This window comes from Notechis scutatus, chromosome 2 (assembly GCF_049901735.1).
Source record: "Notechis scutatus isolate UNSWTSFEM ecotype Mainland chromosome 2, rNotScu1.2, whole genome shotgun sequence".
Classification (NCBI taxonomy): domain Eukaryota; kingdom Metazoa; phylum Chordata; class Lepidosauria; order Squamata; family Elapidae; genus Notechis; species Notechis scutatus.
In genome coordinates this window covers 265,488,632-265,511,909 of record NC_142010.1, presented here as the reverse complement: position 1 = coordinate 265,511,909, position 23,278 = coordinate 265,488,632, and the positions used below count along the sequence as shown (strand labels likewise).

General features: G+C 44.4%; 1 protein-coding gene across 2 annotated transcripts in view; it reads left to right on the top strand.

Annotated features, from left to right (window-relative positions):
- The window catches only part of UBAP2 (ubiquitin associated protein 2), a 147,856-nt gene extending 127,397 nt beyond the window's left edge, over positions 1-20,459 (top strand). For both annotated transcript variants that reach the window (XM_087958714.1, XM_087958713.1), the window contains exons 22-28: positions 257-335; positions 1,869-2,083; positions 2,649-2,748; positions 11,601-11,708; positions 13,293-13,360; positions 15,535-15,726; positions 19,343-20,459. In XM_087958714.1, coding sequence (XP_087814840.1) covers positions 257-335; positions 1,869-2,083; positions 2,649-2,748; positions 11,601-11,708; positions 13,293-13,360; positions 15,535-15,726; positions 19,343-19,438 — 858 coding nt within the window. In that variant the 3' untranslated portion in view covers positions 19,439-20,459. The remainder of the gene's footprint in view (positions 1-256; positions 336-1,868; positions 2,084-2,648; positions 2,749-11,600; positions 11,709-13,292; positions 13,361-15,534; positions 15,727-19,342) is intronic.
- The last annotated feature ends 2,819 nt before the right edge of the window (positions 20,460-23,278 follow it).

The following is a 23,278-nucleotide window of genomic DNA, read 5'->3' as shown; positions in this document are numbered from 1 at the left end:
CTGCTAGCAGTTCGATTCTGACCGCCTGAAAGTTGTTCACTCACCTTCCATCCTTCCTAGGTGGGTAAAATGAGGAGCCAGATTTTGCAGGGGCAGGAGGCTGACTCTATAAACCACTCAGAGAGAGGCTGTAAAGCACTGTGAAGCGGTGTAGTCTAAGTGCTATTGCCTTGCTTAGCAACAGAAACTGTGGACTCCATTGTAGTCGTAAGTTGAGGACTACCTCTACATTGTTGTGTTGCTTTCTCTTTGGTAGGATTACTATGGAATCACATTCCCTGCTCCTGCGAACCTGACCAGCAGAGATGGAGCCCTTGCTAACAACCCTTACTCAGGTGAGGCAATGCTCAGGTAGGGCTGTGGATCTCCCGTGTCCATGCCAGGCTGTCTGTTGCTTGATCGTGGCATTGCGATGGCTACCACAGTGGGGGAGTCCATGGCTTCCTATGCCTTTTCTGTCAACTTCCAAGAAGACCAAACGTTCAGGATCATATCGACACCACCTCCAGGACTCTTGCTCACCTGGTTGGACACAAGGTTGTCTTTCATCTGGACTATCTAAGGCTCCTCATGGTCTCCTTCTATACACACACTTTCTGTTGAACCTCCCAGAGTGCAGAGCAGGGGGGTCCAACCTTGATAACTTTAAGGCTTGTGGACTTCACACTCCCTGTTGGTTGATTGGGGGATTCTGGGAATGGAGGTCCACAGGTCTTAAAAGTTGCGAAGTTTAGAGACCCCTGTTCTAAACACTTACCGAGGTGATGAATAACCCCAAGCACAAAAGGGTGAAAAAGTCATTTGGTGTACCGGTGGAAGACTTGAAATAGTATTGCTGGCCGGGCTTCCCGTACAAGAAGCTTCTTCAGCTCTGACTGGAGGGTGGAGAATGGAAGGATTTATACTCCTTGCAGACAGCTGGTCATTTGCATCCTTTTAGAGGGTCCTTGAGACCGCCTAGAGGTTTATTTGTGTCCTCAGGGTAACTTGAATGGTGCAAATGGTTCCTGTAGTCTGCAATTTTTCCTCTGGAAATCCGTTCCTATTCCCACACCATTCCAAGGGTGTCCATCCCAAATTGCATAGCTAAAAAGTCCGTAGAGATTCTCGGTCATCCAGGTCATGGTTGTCCCAAAGGGGCTTTTTCAGGAGTTTCAACAACCCACTCAAAGGATGCAAATGACCAGCTGTTTGCAAGAAGTATAAACCCTTCTATTCTTCACCGTCCAGTCAGAACTAAAGAAGCTTCTTGTATGGGAAGCGAAACGTCTTCCAAGAAAAAAAACAAGAAATTCCAGTTGCCTCCTGAAAAAAGTACCTTTGGGACAACTCACTTAGCAATGAAAATTCTGTTCCTGATTGCAGTCGTAAGTTCAGAATCACAGACCAGCTGGTCATTTGCATCCTTATAGAGGGTCGTTGAGGCCACTTGGAGGTTTATCTGTGTCCTTGGGGTCCCCTGAGTAGTTGCAAATGGATGTGGGGCCTTCTGGGAACTGTTGAAACATCCTTTAGGAAACAGAGCTCAACACAATCCTTTCAGCAATTCCAAGAAAGCTCCACACCCATTTGCACCACTCAGGTGACCCTGAGGACACAGACAAACCTCCAAGTGGCCTCAACGACTCTCTAAAAAGGATGCAAATGACCAGCTTCAATCCTTCCCTTCCCCACCATCCAGTCAGAGCTGAAGAAGTTTCTGGGGTGAGAAGTGAAACGTCTTCTTCAAAGAAAAACCAGAAAGTCCAGTTGCCTCTTGAGGAAAAAGAAGCGCCTTTGGGACAACCTGTCCAGCCATCGCAAAGAGGAATTGCCATCGTGTCCATCCCTGAACCTCTCTGTTTTGTCACTTCCTCCTTCCTGTCCAGGTGATATTGCGAAATTTGGCCGCGGAGACTCAGCTTCGCCCGTGCCCGCCACCACCCTTGCCCAGGCTCAGCAGAACCAGAACCAGGCCCACCACACGGCTCAACAAGCCTTCCTCAACCCCACGTTGCCGCCCGGCTACAGCTACACTGGCTTACCATACTACGCCGGCGTGCCAGGAGTTCCCAGCGCTTTCCAGTACGGCCCCACCATGTTTGTAAGTCTCTGTCCTGAAGGGCGGTTGGGCATGAGCTGGGATGCTCCCACAGTTGTTGCATCTGAGTGGCCCTCGGTGCTCTCTGAGCTTGGTTGTAGTCTAGCAGGCAGTTTTATTACCCAGCTGGGGAACATCATTGCTGTGAGGAGGAGGAGGAGGGGAAGGAAGAGGGAGAGGAGGAGGAGGGGGAAAGTAGGAGGGAGAGGAGGGAGAGGAAGGGAGGAGGAGGAAAGGAGGAAGAGGGGGAGAGGAGGGGGAGAAGGAGGAGCAGAGGGAGGGGGAGGAAGAGAACTGGGGAGTTCTAGATGCTCTCAGTGCTTGGTTGTTTTCTGGCAGACAATTCATGACCCAACTAGGGAACATCATCACTGTGAGGGGGAGGAGGAAGACTGTGGGTGCTCGATGCTCTCTGAGCTTGGTTGTTTTCTTGCAGACATGACCCAACTAGGGAACGTTGTCAGGATTAGAAGGGAGAGGAGAAACCCAAGAATGTCCAGAGGCCTTTTGCAATGGGGTCCCCAGAGGCCCCCCAAGCTCTGACCTTTCTCCCTTTACCTTCCTCCAGGTCCCTCCAGCCTCGGCCAAGCAGCACAGCGTGACCTTGAACGCTGCTTCCACGCCCTTCCAGCAGGCCGGCAGCTACAGCCAGCACAGTTATGGAGCAGGTGACAGCTCTGGCGCAGGAGGAGCTGGGTGGGGTGGGTGGGTGGGGGCTCCCTCTCCATCTTTGGGCAGGGCAGAAGGACCACTGCAAACCTGGCTCAGGGGGAGGGCACAGGAGGAGGGGAAGGTTCACTTAACATCCATGTGACTAAAGTAAGAACTGCAATGATTCAGTGAACAAACGGGAGAAGAAAAGTCATAAAAACGGAGCCAAACTCACTTAACGAATCTCTCGCTTAACAATGTAAATATTGAGCTCCCTTGCGGTTGTATGGGGAGGACTGGCTGTACCGGTTTGATATCCTGCTTTTTTTTTTTAGTTTAGTTCTTTGTTTATTGGCCAAGTGGGATTGGACACACAAGGAATTTGTCTTGGTGCAAATGCTCTCAGGGTACATAAAAGAAAAGATACATTCGTCAAGAGTCCAGAATCATCAGGTACAACACTTAATGATAGTCATAGGGTACAATCAGCAATCAAATCACAAATCAGGACTTCTGGTGACGAGATATGGACGAATGGAGGTGCTGAAGCTCGCTCTGGGTTTCACGCTATCTCCTCTTACTGTTGGAGTGACCCTTAGGGGTGCACACATCTTGTAGAGAAGCATGCCGGTGTGGGGAGACTCAAGTCGCGGTGTGGAGAAGGCGATTCTCATCGCGACGCAGAGAGACCCTGTAGAGACCGACATCAAGAGACCGTCCGTAATGGTGGTCCTGAAGTCTGGATCGTTACATACAAGAGGAAGCGAGTGAGTGACAGACTGTGGTGAACGAAGAGTGCGGGTGAAAGAATTTGCGATCCTGATTTGAGCGTTGAATATTGGAGAACCTTCGTCGGAGCGAAGCCCGAAAACAGCAGCCAAAGCAGATACGAGTGGCGGTGAAAGCGAAAGGGCTCGTGAGACGAAAGAGGATAACAACGTGAGCGATCGGATAGAGAAGATAAGAGAATCGGAGGGACCTGAATGACTGACAATAATTGGGGGGAAAAAAGAAAGAAAGAACGAGTTTAATTTAAGGGAACTTCGAGAGGAGTTGAATTGTGGATTTTGGGAAAATTGGAAGGACAAACTTGAGATTGGGGGAGATCTGAAGTGAGGAATTAAATAGCCTTATTACAACTTTAAATATTCCACGGACGAAACTGAATAATTTACTGGACTCTTTTTGGATTATTGGACTGCAGCTGCAGAGATTTATTAAAAGAAGAGATTGACTCATAAGACTTTTAAACGAAAGGAGGAACGGCTATAGCCGAGAGTGTGCTGAGACGGTGAAACCAGAGACATTACTCAGCAATTCTGTGCTTCCGGTGTGCTTGGTAAAGAAACTTTGATTTAGAGACGAAGAACTGAACAACTACATTAAGACACTTTAAGCCTTTAAACTTTGCTGACTGTAGTAATTATTTCTTGACACCAACTCAACTGATTTTCAAAAGTAGTAAACGTAATTTATATATGATTTAATTGATACATTAGTAAATATTGAAGTTTATATTTGGTTATAGTACAAAAAAAGGAGGTGATAATTAATTAGGTATTGAAATTTGATTATAGGCATTGATTATATTGAATTAAATAATTAATTGTGACTAATTGTGATTACTACAGATTAACTAATTAGTTATTGTATAGCAAGGTTGATATATTTTCATTTAGATTTGTAAGTATTTGAAATGATAGATATACAGATTAATAGTAGTTAAATTTAAATAGAGGAATTTGATATATTATTAAGATCTACAAATCCAGGTATTTGATTTAGAAAATAGCTTTAAAATTGTTCTGGAGAATATATATATTGACAAGAGAGGTTAACCCTGTAACATATTAATTAGAGTAGTGGCCATATATAGCTGATACTTTTCAATAGCAAATGCTAATTTGGGACAACATATTTAGTATAATACAAAAACAAAAATAAATTTTACAAGAAATGACCTCTGTGACTAACGCAACACTTAAAACTGGGAAGAAGACTACTTCACTACAAAAAACCGCGATGCCATCGCTCTCAGTGATGGCACAAAAGACAATTGAAGAAACTCTTACCTGGAGAGAAACAACCTGTCATCACGAATGCTAATATCCAGTCGACCCTTCTTACTTTACAAGAATCCATGCTGAAACTTCAGGAAATAATGGCGAAAAATCATATTGAAACATGGGCTGACACAAATGAATTAAAAGAAGAGATGGGGAGCTTAAAGGCAGAAATGAAATTAGACATCTCAAAGCTGGATCAAAAAATTGAAACAATACAGCAAGCACTAGAAAGGAATGAATCAACAATCAAGGAGGTTGAGAAAAGGACGGAACAAACGGAAAAGAAGCTGGAAATGGTTGGTGAGCAATTAAGAAACGTGAGCAAAGAAATGGACGATTCCTTGGTATATCTGGAAATGGACAAGGCCACAGCATATTTGAGATTCCAAAACATAACGGAGTCTAAAGAAGAGGATTTGGAACAAGTGATGGCAGGAATATTTGCAGATCTGTTGGAAAAAGATAAGGATGATATCCTGAAAGAGCTAGACGAAGTCTACAGAGTGAGCACAAATTACGCAAGACGACATAAATATCGAAAAGAGGTCCACGTGAGATTTGCCAGAAGAAAAGTTTGGGATGTTATATATAAAATTTCTAGAGAAGAAACAATTACATATAAAGGAAAAGAAATCTTGGTGCTTAAACAAATCCCAAGAAGAGTGAGAGAGCACAGGCAAGATTATAAATTCTTGGCAAACCAATTAAACCAAAAAGGTATCATATTCAGATGGCTAATTCCAGAGGGGATGTTAATCACATGGGAAGAAAGAAAAATTAAAGTAGACTCCGTGGAAAAAGCCCAAGAATTCTATGAATGATTGGTAGGCCCTGAAGAATCGAGTAGTAGAGACGAACTAGAAACAAATTCGCAAGACGACCAAGAGTATCAAAAGAATAGAGATGGGAATAATAGGAACTCGAAAAATATACAACATCAAGAGAGAGAATAACCAAAGATGCACAATCAGCTACAAAGAGAGACAGGAGTAATTACAAGAAAAAAGTGCAAGAGTCAATTAGGTGATGGACAAAGAAAAGAAAATATTATCAATTAACATAAATGGCCTAAACTCTAGGATAAAAAGGAAAAGAATGCTAACCAAACTAATTAAACAAAATGCAGACATAATATGTTTACAGGAAACTCATATAAGGAAGGAAGAAGAAAAATATCTAGAATGCCCCAAGCTAGGGAATTTGTATACGTCGCCAGGAGATTTTAGGAAAAAGAAAGGGATAGCAGTATACATGAAGGACGACATGAAAGCAGACTTAATTTGGACAGACCCCAATGGAAGAATTCTGGTGTTACAAATTTGGATTAAATCAACTCCAATTCTATTAGTGGCAATTTATGCTTCTAACGATAACCAAAAGGAATTCTTTAAACAATTACATGGGAATATAGTGGAATTAGAGAAAAGGAATATTTGTATCTTGGGGAATTTCAATGCTATTGTGGACCATCAGAAAGATCACAGTAATGGGGGGGGGGGAGAAGAAAAAAGAGAACTACCGAAAACATGTGAGGAAATGATGATTGAACTAAATCTGATAGACGTGGAGGAAATTAAACCCTGAGAAAAAGCAATTTACATTTTACTCTAATCCTCATCAGTCATGGACACGAATTGATATGGTGTGGATGAATGGTGAGCTAGTAAATGAATTAAAAGAGACTGAAATTTTACCAGGCGAATGAGCAGATCACAATCCGATTCAGATATTGTGGAAAGGTAGGAAGAAACCAAGGAAAAGGTGGACTTTAAATACACAGCTAATTAAAGAGAAAGAATTTATGAATAGACTTAAGGAGGAATTAGACTATTTCTTAAAAGAAAATAACAATGAGGCAACTACGAAACAGAATATTTGGGATACAATGAAGGCAATAATAAGAGGCACAACGATATCATACACCGCTAAGAGAAATAAAGAAAAATATGCCCAACAAAATAAATTGGAACAGAGAATCAAAGAATTAGAAATTCAGCTACAAAACACCCCAAAAGATTGTAAATTGAAAAATCAGATGATAATAACTAAACATAAATTAAATTTAATCGAACAAGAAGGAATGGTTTCAAAGTTGGATACAGCTAGACAGATATTTTTTGAACAGGCCAATAAACCAGGAAGGTGGTTGGCCTATAAACTTAAAAAAGAAAAACAAAAAAGATTGATCTTCCAACTAATAGATGAAAACGGGGATGCCCAACAGGGAATAGAACAGAAAAAAGAAATTTCATGTAAATTTTTTGAAGATCTATATAAAAAGAAGGAGGTAAACGAGGACATGATAAACTATCGGGGAGGAGATGAAGGAAATGTTAACTAGAGACATTATGTGGGCCGAGTTAAAAACAGCAATAGAAAACCAAAAGAACAATAAAACCCCAGGACCTGATGGGATACCAGGGGAACTTTATAAGAAAATAGGAGAACAAATAGGACCTCTCATGGTGGAAGTATATAATGAGGTCCTACTTGCAGCAACAATGCCGGATTCATGGAAGGAGACACTGATATCGTCGATCCGATTATGACTTATACAAAATTACTGACCAATTTCCCTGTTAAATACTGATTATAAAATATTTACCACAATTATAGCAAATAGATTAAAAAAATATTGAATGAATATTGCAAATATTGAATGAATATACATAAAGATCAAAACGGATTCCTTCCCAATAGACAAATTAGGAATAATTTAAGAATAGTGCTAAATGTTTTGGAATACTACGAAGCCCATCCGGAAAAACAAATAGCCCTTGTATTCTTGGATGCACAGAAGGCCTTTGACAACCTAAACTGGCAATTCCTAATCCAACAAATTTACAATATGAATTTAGGCACTAAATTTGAAAACATGGTGACTACAATTTATGACTCACAAAAGGCGAATATTGTAATTAATGGAGAGTACACGCGCTCAATAAAAATAGAGAAAGAAGTTAGGCAGGAATGTCCACTATCTCCCCTGCTCTTCATATTATCTTTGGAAACATTGCTTACACGAATTAGACAGAACCCAGGAATAAAAGGAATAAAAATTAAGAAAGAAGAATATAAACTCCAGTCATTTGCGGATGATATGGTTTTTTTTCATGGAGGAACCAATTGAAACAGGTCAAGAACTATTGAAAGAGTTAGATCAATTTGGGAAAGTTGCAGGACTTAAAATCAATAGGGAAAAAACAAAATTAATAACTAAAAATTTAGCAGAAAAACAGAAATTAAAATTGGAAAGGATAATGGGATTACAAATAGTAAAAATAGTTAAATACTTAGGAATTTGGCTGACAGCTCAATGCAAAACCTTAATGGAAAATAGTTATAATAAACTATTACAACAAGTCAAAAAAGATTTAGAGATATGGGTCAAATTGCAAATCTCCTTACTAGGGAGGATTGCCACTATAAAAATAAACATTCTGCCCAAATGTATTTACTTATTCCAAACAATACCAATAAAAATACATAAAAATTACTTTGTGGAACTTAACAAGATAACCACCAAATTTATTTGGAAAAAAACCGAGGATAAATCTAAAGGCAATGCAAGATATGAAGAGCAGGGGGGTTATGGCACTCCCAAATTGGGAACTATACTATAGCGCAGCCTCCTTACTTTGGTTGAAAGAGTGGGTAAATTTGTCGAATAAAAGAATCTTATTCCTAGAAGGCCACGACCTACAGAGGGGATGGCATGCATTTTTATGGGACACCGGAAAAACCAAACAGAATTATTTCCACAGACATATATAATTAGAGACTCCTTATTGGTTAATTGGAATAAAATAAAATAAACATTATTTAAAAATCCCAAGCTGGATCTCAATGATGGAGGCGATGATACATCCAAATAATTGAGATCTTAACAAAATGATAAAAATACAAAGACCTTCTTGATGCGCAAGGAACTTTAAAATCATGGCAAGATCTCCAAGAACAAGGGCTACAAGTAGACCGGTGGGCTTACTTGCAAATTCAAAATAGATACAGTCAGGATAAGAAAATTTTTGGAATTTATGCTAAGCCACAACAATTAGATAAAATCCTATTAGGCCCAAATAAAAAAATATAACTAAATGTTATAGTTATTTATTAGAGATAGAATTAGAAGAGGAAGTAGTCAAAAGCAACATGATAGCTTGGAGTAGAAACATAGGACGTAGCATTACATTATTAGAATGGGAAAAGGTCTAGACAAGGAATAATAAAATCACAAAATCAGCAACATATAAAGAAAATGCCTATAAAATGTTTTATAGATGGCATCTCTTGCCCTCGAGAATAGCGAAGATGTCTCCTAACATGAATCCGAATTGCTGGAAATGTAAAAAGAAACACGGAACATTCTTTCACATGTGGTGGTCCTGCACTGAAGCCCAAAGATACTGGCACAGAATAAAAAAAATGGTTAGAGGAAATAACGGTGGAGCAAATTGAATTAAAACCAGAATTCTTCTTACTGGGGAAATTTAATAGACAAATTTCTTAAGAAGTCAAATATATAATACTGCACATTCTTACTGCAGCCAGAATAACTTTTGCACAGTGTTGGAAAGAAGCAGACACTCCAACAGAGGAAATGGTCATTCAGAAAATAACAGCCTGTGCAGAGATGGATAAGTTAACCTTAGCACTTAAGGAAAAAGAAACATCGGAATATTACAAAAGCTGGGAATGCTGGTATGACTAGATAGAACAAAAATAGAAAATATATTAGTAAACACTGTAAAATGTAAAAGAGGTAGTAATTATATACTCGCAATAAGATGTATTTGTAAATATGTCACCAATATTGATAACAAACAAGGAACCATAGACTGTTGATAATAGAATTGCTAGATTTTTAATTGTTTTTTTCCTTTTTCTTTTTTTTCTGTGTGTTGTGCATGTGTTTGTTTGACATTTTAGTTGTATAATCAATAAAGTTTGTTTTTAAAAAAGCAATCAAATCAGATGGATGGATAGAAAGAATAGAATAGAATAGGATAGGATAGGATAGAATAGAATAGAATAGAATAATAGAATAGAATAGAATAGAATAGAATAGAATAGAATAGAATAGAATAGAATAGAATAGAATAGAATTCTTTATTGGCCAAGTGGGATTAGACACACAAGGAATTTGTCTTGGTGCAAATGCTCTCAGCGTACATAAAAGAAAAGGTACATTTGTTGAGAGTCCAGAATCATCAGATACAACACTTAATGATAGTCATAGGGTACAATAAGCAATCAAATCAGATAGATATAGATAGATGATATATAGATAGAAAAAAAGAGAAAGAAAGAAAGAAAGAAAGGGAGAAAGAAAGAAAGAAAGAAAGAAAGAAAGAAAGAAAGAAAGAAAGAAAGAAAGAAAGAGAAAGGAAGAATAGAATTCTTTATTGGCCAAGCGTGATTGGACACACAAGGAATTTGTCTCTGTGCAAATGCTCTCAGTGTACATAAAAGAAAAGATACATTCATCAAGAATCATCAGGTACAACACTTAACGATAGTCATAGGGTACAATAAGCCATCAAATCACAGTAGGAAACAGTCCATATAAATCGTAAATATACAAGCGACAAAGTTACAGTCCTACAGTCACAAGTGGGAGGGTATGGATGATTAGGAGTGATGAGAAGATTAACAGTAATAGTAGTGCAGACTTTGTAATAGTTGAACAGTGTTGAGGGAATTATTTGTTTAGCAGAGTGATGGCGTTCGGGGAAAAAACTGTCCTTGTGTCTAGTTGTTCTGGTGTGCAGTGCTCTATAGCGTTGTTTTGGGGGAAGGAGTTGAAACAGTTTATGTCCGGGATGTGAGGGGTCTGTAGATATTTCCACAGCCCCTTTTTTGACTCATGCAGTATACAGGTCCTCCATGGAAGGCAGGTTGGTAGCAATTGTTTTTTCTGCAGTCCTAATTATGCTCTGAAGTCCGTGTCTGTCCTGTTGGGTTTCAGAACCAAACCAGGCAGTGATAGGGGTGCAGATGACGGACTCAATCATTCCTCTGTAGAACTGGATCAGCAGCTCCTTGGGCAGTTTGAGCTTTCTGAGTTGGGGCATAAAGAACATTATATAAACATTATATACAGAACATTTGTGCTTTTTTGATGACATTTTTGATATTAGGTGTCCATTTTAGGTCATGTGATATGATAGAACTTAGAAATTTGAAGGTCTCCACTGTTGATACTGTGTTGTCTAATATTGTAAGAGGTGGTGGTGTGGGAGGGTTTCTTCTAAAATCTACTACCATTTCTATGAGTTTGAGTGTGTTCAGCTCCAGATTGTTCCAGTTACACCACAAGGCAAGTTGTATAACCTCCTATCTGTATGCAGATTCGTCATTGCACCTCGTACAACAAAATTAAATGCCACCTTCTGTGTACGTTATAACTCTAAAAATAAAACGCAAACACCCTTCCTTCACATTCTATACAATTGTATTTAAAACACCTGATTGCATTAATATTGCACTACACAGTAGAATTCAATATTTTTACTCCTCTGGGATAGAAGCTGTTTTTCAGCCTATTTGTCCTTTAGAGTTGAGCCACCTAGGTTTCCTTCTGCCCTTTTTTGTCTATTTCATTGAATTGATACTCTCTTACTTCTGTTCCATGTTGAGTTTTCAAGATGGGTATGAAGATAATCGTAGTTGTTATCATTTATACCCAAGGAATGTAAATTTTGGAAGCGCCTACACTTTTGGGCTGCGATGCTTGGTGGGCAATTGCAATCATGACAGTAACCATGAAGATGGCCTTTCTCCTTCCTCCTCCCCTCCTTCAGGTTATGATGACCTCACCCAGGGGACAGTGGCTGGAGACTACAGCAAAGGGCCGTATGTTGCTGCCACTCAAGCACAAAACAAGTCAGCTGGAGGTGGAGCAGGGAAAGGTAATATAGGGGGTGCTCTCTTTCTAACAAAGGAGAAGATTTGGAGCTCAGGGGTGAACTGTGGTGTCCTTGGTGCTCTCTGAGCCTAGTGGTTTTCTTGCAGACGTTTCATGACCCAACTAGAGAACATCATCAGTGCTAGAAGGGAATGGGGATTATGGAGGAGGAGGAGGGAGAGGAGGAGGGAGAAGAGGAGGACTGTGGAGTCCTTGGTGCTCTCTGAGCCTGATGGTTTTCTTGCAGACGTTTCATGACCCAACTAGAGAACACCATCAGTGCTAGAAGGGAATGGGGATTATGGAGGAGGGAGAAGAGGACTGTGGGATCCTTGGTGCTCTCTGAGCTTGGTGGTTTTCTGGTGGACGTTTCATGACTCAACTGGAGAACATCATCAGTGCTACAAAGGAGTGGGGTTTGTGGAGAGCAGGGAGGAGGAGGAGGACTGTGGGGTCCTTGGGGCTCTCTGGGCTTGGCTGTTTTCTTGCAGACATTTCATGACCCAACTAGGTAACCTCATTGGTGTTAGAAGGAAGCAGGTTTTGCAAGGAATTGGAGGAGGAGGAGGAGAAGGAGGACTGTGGGGTCCTTGGGACTCTCAAAACTTGGCTGTTTTCTTCAAGACGTTTCATGACCCAACTAGGTAACTTCACCCAGTGCTAGAAGAGAGAGGGGCTCTTTGTTTTTACGTGAGCGGCTTGCCCTGCCAGTGTTGGGGGGAAGTGTTCCAGGTACCCAATCAAGGAATTTCAAACTCAGATGGTCCATCAATCAGCAAAGAACAGCCCAGTCAAGGAAATCAGCAAGACCCCTCCCACCAACCCAGACAAGCCACCTGCGGATTAACAGAGAGCGAAGCCCCTCTCCCTTCCAACACTGAGGATGGTCCCTAGTTGGGTCTGAGATTTGACAGCCCCTGTCCTGATGACATTCTGGAGGGTGCTGGAGACGGTTCTGCCTGGCTTTAACTCACTTCATTGGTCGCTTCTTGTTTTAGGTCATATTTTGAGAGTTATTTTGCTTTGATGCTGTTGGGTGGCACCCAAGTCAAATAAAATATAATATATAATAAAACAAACAGCGGGTGGTGCAAATATGGACTTCCACCAGTGTGGAGGGAACGGCCACTGTTTTAAGAACTGACATTCTGCCACACTTTGAATGTTTATATTGTCGTTGGTTCATTTCATTTCATTTCATTCATTCATTCATTCATTCATTCATTCATTCATTCATTCATTCTCTATGGATTTTAGTGCTCTGCGGATAGGAAAAAGCAGGGTAACAACTGCAGGAGTAATACATTTAAAATCCCAGTTTGTTCTCCTCCGAAAGAAAAATGGAATTTGTTTTCTTAAGGCATGAAGGGAGCATCAACTCTGCTTCACTCTGTGACCCATGTGGCTCTTCCACTCGAAAGGAAGCTGCACTTGGAAGGTGTCTGAGCACTTAAGGTCCAAAGGACACGGTTGCCCATCACCTTTTGAAGTTGTGGAGGTCCAGTCATAGGAAATGCTCTCACCCCCTGGCTGCTTGCATGGCTAACACAACTCTCTCTCTCTCTCTCTCTCTCTCTTTCTCACCAAGGTGTTTCTGTGAGCTCAAGTAACACAGGTATGCCTGACATTAGTGGCTCTGTCTACAACAAAGCTCAGGTGAGTTCAGCACCTTTGTTTCCAGACTGATTTAGTGTTCAGCTTCCTCACCAGGGATGCTCCCAAGGAGAGCGTGGTCCAAAACATCAAGATGGCAGCTACAGAGCAGCATCACTGAAGCTCCACCTGCATTTTCTTGGCATTGTTGTCATCACCATCTTCATATTTTGGACCCCACGTTGTCCTGGTGGCATTTTAACATCCCATCTCACTCTCTTAAAGAGTTTGTAAGCCAAGAACCAGGTAGTGATGTATCCTGCCCTGCCCTGCAAATGTTACGACCCAGGTAACTTACGTAGAGGCCGGCCTCAGTAGAATCCTTTATTGCTCTGTTAAATTTAGAATTACAGAGCTGGAAGGGGACCTTGGAGGACTTCTAGTCCAACCCTCTGCTCAAGCAGGAGACCCTATACAATTTGACACAAGTGGCTGTCCAGTCTCTCCTTAAAAACCTTCAGTGATGGAGCATCCACAACTTCTGGTGGCAAGCTGTTCCACAGGTTAATTGTTCTCACTGTTAGGAAGTTTCTCCTTAATTCCAGGTTGCTTCTGTCCTTGATCAGCTTCCATCCATTGTTCCTTGTCCTGCCTTCAGGGGCTTTGTAGAGTAGAGTAGAGTAGAATAGACAGAGTTGGAAGGGACTTGGAGGTCTTCTAGTCCAACTCTCTGCTCGGGCAGGAAACCCTATCCCATTTCAGACCAATGGTTGTCCAGTCTCTTCTTAACAACTTCCGGTGATGGAGCAGCCACAGCCTCTGGAGGGAAGCTCTTCCACTGATTAATTGTCCTCAATGCCCGGAAATTTCTCCCCAATTCCAGGTTGCTTCTCTCCTTGATTAATTTCCATCCGTTGCTTCTTGTCCTGCCTTCAGTCAAACTTGGTTGTTTCATAATAAACATCCCTACAACACCCCACCCTTCCCTGAAGGCAGCTTCCCACAGTCCCACAAACCAAAGCTAATAAGCAACGGACCAATTTTGCAAAGGCAGAGTCCAAAGCAAATGCAAGCTCAAGGAGGAAAGGCCCAGAGTCCAGGGACAAAGGCCACAGGCAATAGTGTGAGTCAAAGCTGGGGGAGTGTAAGCCAAAGCAAACAACAGTTCCCAACAAAGACAAACTCCTCCCTGGCTTCTCCATAAGTCCAGTGTTCCACGCCGGGTGGTCCTTGCGAGGAGAGGCGGCCTCCTCGCCAGCAGCCTTGCAGACCTCCCTTTGAGCTTGCTTCTGCTCTGCTCTCCGTGCCCTTGGATCGAGCAGGGAAGGCAGCTGCATTCCATAAATGTTTTCAAAGATAGTTTCTGCCACGCAAATATCTAACCGGAGAGCATGATTGATGACTCTGGGCTATGGACATGTCCCATTGGAGAATATGAATTATGATACACCCAGGGGGGTGAGCAAAAACCAGGGTCAAGGGTGACAATGAATGATGTGCCTCAGAGTCGGGTACACCCAGGCAGTGCCGGCATGTTAACTCCCAATAAATCCTTTTGAAGTTTGGCTCGAGACTCTTGATTTAAATAGGGTAACTGCTGGAACCCTGACAGCAGCATGGATTTGGGAGAAAAATTATAAATAAATGAAGGCTTAGTGGTCCTGTCCAGCTGTCAAGAAAGCCAATGTAAAAGGTGTCAACTCATAAAATATTTCTATTGTCTTCTTAGAGTTGCCAACAGAAAGGGAGGGGGGAAAGGGGTTTGAAAGAGCAATGCGGCAGCTTGGAAATTGAAAGCGCATTCCATAAATAGTTTTTCAAAGATAGTAACTAGGTGACTGAAGTTTCTGCCAGGCAAAGTTCTAACTGGAGAGCCTGATTGATGACTCTGGGCTATGGAGGTGTCCCATTGGAGAATATGAATTATGATACACCCAGGGGGCTGGAGGGAAAACCAGGTCCAAGGGTGACCATGAATGATGTGCCTCAGAGTCGGCTACACCCAGGCAGTGCCGGCATGTTAACTCCCAATAAATCCTTTAGAAGTTTTGGAAGTTTGGCTCGAGACTCGTGATTTAATTGGGGGGTCACTGCCGGAACCCTGACATCCTGCTCTTCAGCCACCTTCTGGCCTTCCAACGGCTCTGCGACAGATGATGCTTCTCTACCCTCCTCTCCACCCTGGACTTTTAAAGGGTGCCTCTTTCCATTTTCATTCCCGTCTCTCCTTTTTCCAGACTTTTGACAAGCAGGGATTCCATGCCGGGACCCCTCCCCCCTTCAACCTGCCCTCGGCCCTCAGCTCCACGGGGCCTCTGAACCCCGGGGCTGCTGCTGGTTACGCTCCGGCGCCCTTCCTTCATATCTTGCCTGCGCACCAACAGCCACATTCCCAGGTGCTGCACCATCATCTTCAGCAGGACGGGCAGGTGAGTGGCTGGATCCCTCTTAGTCGGGGACTTTTCTAACCCTGGTTTTCTTTCTGGTCAAAATAGCAATAGCCAGAGGCCCTTAGACTTCTATCCTGCTTCACAGTGCTTTTCCAGCCCCTCTCTAAGCGGTTTACAGAGTCAGCCTCTGCCCCCAACAATCTGGGTCCTCATTTGACCCACCCTGGAGGGATGGAAAGCTAGTCAACCTTGAGCCTGGTGAGATTCGAACTGCTAAATTGCAGGCAGCCGGCAGGCAGCAGAAGCAGCCTGCAATCCTGCTCTCTGACCACTGTGCCACCCTGGGTGATGACCCAAAACGGGTGATTTCAGCTGTGTGAAATGTGAATCAGTTGTCCAGCACCTGACTGTCAATCACGTTGCAGGCAGCCAGCAAGCAGCAGAAGAAGGAAGGAAAGGAAAGGAAAGGAAAGGGAAAGGAAAGGAAAGGAAAGGAAAGGAAAGGAAGGAAGGAAGGAAGGAAGGAAGGAAGGAAGGAAGGAAGGAAGGAAGGAAGAAGGAAGAAAGGAAGGAAATAGGATGGAAGAAGTCCTCGTTTTACCCACCTCGGAAGGAGGGAAGGCTGAGTCAACCTTGAGCCAGTCTGTCAGGATTGAACTGTTGGCAGTGGGCAAAATTAGTCTGCAATATTGCATTCTAACCACTGGGAGGGAGGGAGGGAGGAAAGGAAAGGAAGGAAGGGAAGGAAGGAAGGAAAAATATGGATGGAAGGAAGATAAGGAAGGAACAGCAATAGCCCTTAGACTTATATACCGCTTCACGGTGCTTTTACAGCCCCTCTCTAAGCGGTTTACCTGGTCAACTTCTGGCACCCAACAATCTGGGTCCTCATTTGACCCACCTGAGAAGGACGGAAGGCTGAGTCCACCTGGAGCCTGGTGAGATTCGAACTGCCAAATTGCAGGCAGCCGGCAGGCAGCAGAAGTAGCCTGCAATCCTGCTCTCTGACCACTGTGCCACCCTGGGTGATGACCCAAAACGGGTGATTTCAACTGTGTGTAATGTGAATCAGTTGTCCAGCACCTGACTGTCAATCACGTTGCAGGCAGCCAGCAGGCAGCAGAAGAAGGAAGGAAAGGAAAGGAAAGAAGGAAAGGAAAGGAAAGGAAAGGAAAGGAAAAGGAAGGAAGGAAGGAAGGAAGGAAGGAAGGAAGGAAGGAAGGAAGGAAGGAAATAGGATGGAAGAAGTCCTTGTTTTACCCACCTCGGAAGGAGGGAAGGCTGAGTTAACCTTGAGCCAGTCAGTCAGGATTGAACTGTTGGCAGTGGGCAAAATTAGCCTGCAATATTGCATTCTAACCACTGGGAGGGAGGGAGGGAGGAAAGGAAAGTGAAGGGAAGGAAGGAAGGAAGGAAGGAAAAATATGGATGGAAGGAAGATAAGGAAAGAAGATAAGGAAGGAACAGCAATAGCCCTTAGACTTATATACCGCTTCACGGTGCTTTTACAGCCCCTCTCTAAGCGGTTTACCTGGTCAACCTCTGGCCCCCAACAATCTGGGTCCTCATTTGACCCACCTGAGAAGGACGGAAGGCTGAGTCCACCTGGAGCCTGGTGAGATTCGAACTGCCAAATTGCAGGCAGCCGGCAGGCAGCAGAAGTAGCCTGCAATCCTGCTCTCTGACCACTGTGCCACCCTGGGTGATGACCCAAAACGGGTGATTTCAACTGTGTGAAATGTCAATCAGTTGTCCAGCACCTGACTGTCAATCACATGACCATGAGGATGCTGCAGCGGTTGTAAGTGTGAAAAACGCTCATTAAGTCACTTTATTGTAACTTCCAGCGGTCACTCAATGAAGTGTTGTAAGTCGAGGACTTGCCTGTACTGCATACCCTTGCCTAGTTGCGGCAGGCCTGACGGAGGGAGTAAAGAACCGTCACTTTAGAAAAAAATTCCACATTTAGTATTTAGGAGGAAATTATGAATTTTTTTTATTTTGCTCAGGAAATACTTGCAAGGCCGTCTGTTAAAATCATCCTATCGGTTCTTAGCTCTCTGCACCCATCCGCTCTCCATCTCCAAAACAGAGAGGAAGGCCTGTGAAGCCCCTCCCCCCACACCTGTCGGCCCTGCTTAGGTCTTCAGTCATGTAGGCTACTCAACCGTTGCTCCAGGAATTCTGGTGCTGAGGGGAGGTCTTCCGTGAGAACAGCCACCTTCCCCACCGTGGTTTAAACCCAGAGGAAAAATTGGGATAAGTTTCAGGGTGCCCCTTTTAAGGGCGCAGGAGGAGCCCTCCGCCTGGATTGAAAAGCGTCTCCATCATCCAGGCTACGGTTGTCCCAGAGGTTCTTTCTCCAAAAGGCAACTGGATTTTCTTGGGCTTTGATGTGAAAATATTTCAGAACTGATGAAGCTTCTTCAGAATAACAGAGTTGGAAGGGACCTTAGAGGTCTTCTAGTCCAACCCCCTGCTCAAGCAGGAGACCCTACACCATTTCTGACAGAGGGCAGTCCAGTCTCTTCTTGAAAGCCTCCAGGGATGAAGCTCCCACAACTTCCGAGGGCAATTTCTGTTCCATTGGTGGATCATTCTCCCTGTCAGAAAATTCCTCCTTATTTCCAGGTTGAACCTCTCCTTGGTCAGTTTCCATCCATTGTTTCTTGTCTGGCCTTCAACGGTGCCTTGGAAAATAGCTTGACCCCCTTCCTCCTCCTCCCTGTGGCAGCCCCTCAAATATTGGAAGACTGCCCTCCTGTCTCCCCTGGTGCTTCTCTTCCCTAGACTAGCCAGGCCCAGTTCCTGTAATCGTTCTTCATGTGTTTTAGTCTCCAGTCCCCTAATCATCTCAGTTGCTCTTCTCTGCACTTTTTCTAGAGCGTCAACATATTTTTTATAAAGTGGTGACCAAAATTGGATGCAGTATTCCCAGTGTGGCCTCACAAAGCAGCAGAAACAAGTTTTTGTCATCTTGGATGGGAAGCAAAACCCAAGAAAGAGGACTTGCCTTTTGGAAAAAGCACTTTTGGGACATCCTGCAACCTCCTAAACTCCTGGAATCAACCTGGGGCATCATAGGAAACAGGAAGTGTGCGTGTGTGTGTGTGTGTGTGTGTGAGAGAGAGAGAGCATCAGTCCATAGGGCAGTTGGGGAACACATGGATCCAACAAGTTTTATATACTGTTTCTAGGCCTTTATTTGGGGACACGGTGGCTCAGGGGCTAAGACACTGAGCTTGTCAATCAGAAAGGTTGGCAGTTCGGCGGTTCGAATCCCCAGCGCCGCATCACGGAGTGAGCTCCTGTTCCTTGTCCCAGCAGCTTCTGCCAACCTAGCAGTTTGAAAGCATGTAAAAACTGCAAGTAGAAAAATAGGGACCCCCTTTGGTGGGAAGGGAACAGCGTCCCGTGTGCCTTCGGCGTCCAGTCATGCCGGCCACATGACCACGGAGACGTCTTCGGACAGCACTGGCTCTTCAGCTTCGTAACGGAGATGAGCACTGCCCCCTAGAGCCGGGAACGACTAGCACGGATGTGCAAGGAGGGGAACCTTTTACCTTTAATATTTGATTTATACAACCGGCCAGAGGAGATGTCTGCTGCCTTAAATATATTCTAAATAATACCTTTTCCCTCCCTTCCGCTGTAGGGTGGATCCATCCAGCGCAACCAACCAAGTGTCCTGCAGCAGAAACCTCAGGCTACAAAAACCACCTACGGGACATCTCCATACTGGACGAACTAAGCTCTGGCGCGGAGGATAGGAAGACAACCCGAAGTAGCCCAGGTCCTTCTCGGGCTCCCACCCTCCACCGGAGACCGTCGACTGCGGAGGGAAGAGATTCCCCCCCCCCGCTCTTCCTGGGAGGGCACGGCTCAGACACCCCGTGGGAAGAATTGGCAGCCACTCACTCCCCTCGTCCGCGACTCTTCCCGATTGGCTGTTTTGTGTAAAATATTTATGTATGTATTTGTAAAGGTAGTAGAGCCTAACCGTGGTTCCCGCATGTTTCTGAAGACTGACTGTTTTTGATTTCTCTTCCCGATCAGGAGGGCTTAAGCAAACTGGCTCCCCCTTCGGGCCCTCTGGCAGCTTCTCTCTCTCTCTTTTTTTTTGTATAGTTTGGAGGATTTTAGTGCTCGTCTGAAGGACAAGAGTGTGCCACTTTTTAAAATACATGTATATATATATATGTATATATATATATATATATATATTGGACCCCGGAAAGCCTTTTCTGACTTTTAAAATACTACTTTGCTCAGGCAAGCAGTCAGAGACTCGAGAAAAAGTAGTTTTTAAATCTGTTCCCAGTTTCTTTTTTTAAAATATAATTTTGACGCTCATTTGGCCTCATTCCCGCCAGCCGGAAGGTTGAACAGTTGTGGGCAGCTTAGTTATAAATTGCAACCTTGCACTTTTCTTGGGGGACAATGAAAGAAATAAGCTAAGGGTTATTAAGTCTCCCTTCACTCCCATCTTCCAGTTTTTGTTTTCGGTAGCCAGTTCTTGGACTGTCCAGCTTCTCCCCAAACGGTGTCTGCCAATCTGTTGAGCTCCCTTTCCTTGGCCAGGGTTTTGACTCGGCCAGGACGCCCTCCTGCCTTCCACGGTCACGTTCTTCCTCCCCTCTCAAGAGGGGCTCCAAGACTGAAGGGTGCGGGTGCCAGAAAACTCCCCCTCCTCACCTCAATGAAGGTTTCAGAAATTTCATTTATTTTTTAGCCCAGACCCTCCCCTAATAAAAGTTCTAAGCATATCAACAACAGTGTTTGCCGTCTCGTTTTCCCAACCGGATTCGGTGGGTGGTTCGGTAACTGAACTAAGACTCTGCAACACAGCAGCAGCAGCTCTAAGGAGACCCATGTGCCACTGCCAAAAAGTAGAAGCCAACGTTCTTTTCATAGGGTAGAGGAATGAGTATACGGAGAACAGAAGCCATCTACTCCGTCGAGAGTTGGGTTTCTTTAGTGAGTCTCGGAAGACGTGGGCCTGTTGGGTGGGTCTCCAACAGTTCATGTGGGCATCTTGGTCACTTAGGGAAGGGGTCAATGCACAGGAATTGATTGCTTGGGAAGACTGAGATTATCATCTCGATAAATAAATAAATATTATTATTTACCATCGATGGAGGGAACTTTCAGTGTCTCCAGAAATGGTAGGTCATCGCTGGCAATTTAAGAATCTGCTACTACTACTGCTGCTGCTGCTACTTACTACTACTATTGTCAATGTTGGGCAGTGCTGAAGCACTTCAACATTGAAAGGATTTCAACTGTGACATCACCATTGCCTGGTGGACACCCAATGGGGGGGGGGCTTCTTTCACGTCCCCATTAAGCTGCCCACTGAAGTGGTACCCACTTGTCTACTCGCAGTTGTCTAGTGTCGAACTACTGGGTTAAGCAGGAGCTGGAGCGAGTGACGGGAGCTCACCCCTGGCAGCAACCGGGTCTCGAACGTGAAGCAACTGATTGTCAACTCAAGTGTTGTACCCTCATGAGCCTTCGCACCCTTCGACTTAAGAACCACAGATCGGTTCTGGGGCTTGGCATGGGGTGGGAAGCTTTTGGTTATCCAAAAGTCACATTTTGCTCCTGCTGCTACAACAACGGACAGAAGGAAGTAACCGACATGTCAGGTCTCCCAACAAATCCACCCCCATTCAAATCAAAGGTTTCTAGCCGCATGTCTCGAGTAAAAAAAAATTGATTTATTGGGAGTGGCCACGTTGACGTTAGCTGGGTGCATCCAACACTAAAATACAGCATTTCCCCCTTGACCCTGGTCTTCCCCCCACATCCCCTGGATGTATATTCTCCAATCGGAGATTAGAAAGAGATTTTTTTTCAAATCGGAAAGATGTAAACGCAGACCCAAAAGGTAGAAGAGACCCAGAGTTGGGGATGATGGCTTAAGGAAACCGTTGTCCTCCAATCTCTTCAATCCGCATTTTCAGCAAAACCAGTGGGATCCTGAAAGGGGAAACCAGCAAGTTGCTAGGGCAGAGAGGAACGTCCGTTGGCCGGAGGGGAGGAGACGCAGCCCTGGCTGGCTGCGGGACGGGACGGGGAGTTCCCCAGACCCTCTAAAAATGTAGCCCAAGGGAAAGACAGAGTAACGCATCTCGCACACCGCCAAGCTTCAGCATACAAGTCACTGGAGAGAATACAATACAAGGAAAAACAGCTGAAAAGACGCGGCAACCTCAGTTCGAGCCAAGCTAAGGACGCCAATGCTGGACCCAGCACGGACAGATAACCCCCCCACCCTTCAAGAACCCCATTCAAGGGCTGACATTTGGGGTGCCTGTTGCAACCGCTCCTGTTCTCCACTCCTGCAGATTTCCAGAGTTTTTAACAAGTTCGTCTCGCAGGAGGGAATGAAAAATAAGATTGTCCAAAGTTGGGCTCTTTGCAACCAAGCAGTATGCGTTTTGATCGTTCCGTCCACCCTCGTTGTTTCTTCTTATCCGTTTGTTTTTTCGCCCAAATTGGGGTTCTTCTGGACAGCCCTCCTTGTCCAATAGGGAGACAACCCATCCACAGTTACCCCTTCTTTCCACCAGAAGGGGACCAGAAGCAAAATTGAAGGGCTCAGCATTCAAGGAACCTTCTCCTGTTCGGAAGTGCCATCCAACCTAAGAAGACCCAACTGCAGCTCTGGGTCAATGTGGGTCCCAGTGGGCCCTTCCCAGCTGGGATCCCATGGCCCCCAAGGGCCAGGCTCAGAAACGGGGTGCGTGGAAGGCAAAAGCCACTGTTTGAAGAAGCGAAATTTCTTGATGGGCACCTGGGATCATCCCAGCAGTCTCGCTTTTCCTGCAATTTGATGCATGGGGGAAAGGAAGAGGGGTTTTAACACAAGGGGGGGGGGGAACCCTAGAAACACTCATCGGATCTTGACTGATTTCCCTTGAGACCGTCACTGAGCCTCCCACCGTCATTCCTCAAAGCACTTCAATCCTCTTTTGGGGAACCCTTCATCTGGACAGTTGGTGCTGATGGAATTGCCAAGAAGCTATCGCTCCGACGGCATCAGGCCTACTGCCCCAAAAGGAACACAAGCAATGCACCCCAAAGACTCCCCCTGCCAGCTCCCCGTTTTCTAATGGCTCTTCGGGAATTTTCAACCTGCGATCCTTGTTTCCTTTTAGACAAGTCTTTTTTTTCTTTTTTTCCCCTCCACCATTGGTGTGGTCTGAGACAGGGCTCTGTCCAAGCTTGGCATCTTGAAGACTTGTGGACTTCAACTCCCAGAATCCCTCAGCCAGCTAATTCTGGGAGTTGAAGTCCACAAGCCTTAAAAAGTTGCCAAGCTTGGACAGAGCCTCGGTTTAAGCAATATTTTGGGGCAACCGCTCTTTTCTCTCTCCAGCCCCAGGACTGCACGCTTCTTCCGAAGAAAGACCCGTCAGCGGCAAGGCGTCACTTGCAAACCTCCGGATGCAGAAAGCCGCTGGGTCTCCCGGAGAGAAGCCACATTCCAGATCCCATCCGTATGATGACGCCGCTCTCTTGCTACCGGGGAGAAGGGCAGCCGTTCTCTGGATGCAACCACTGCAACTCGGGACAGAAAACGGAG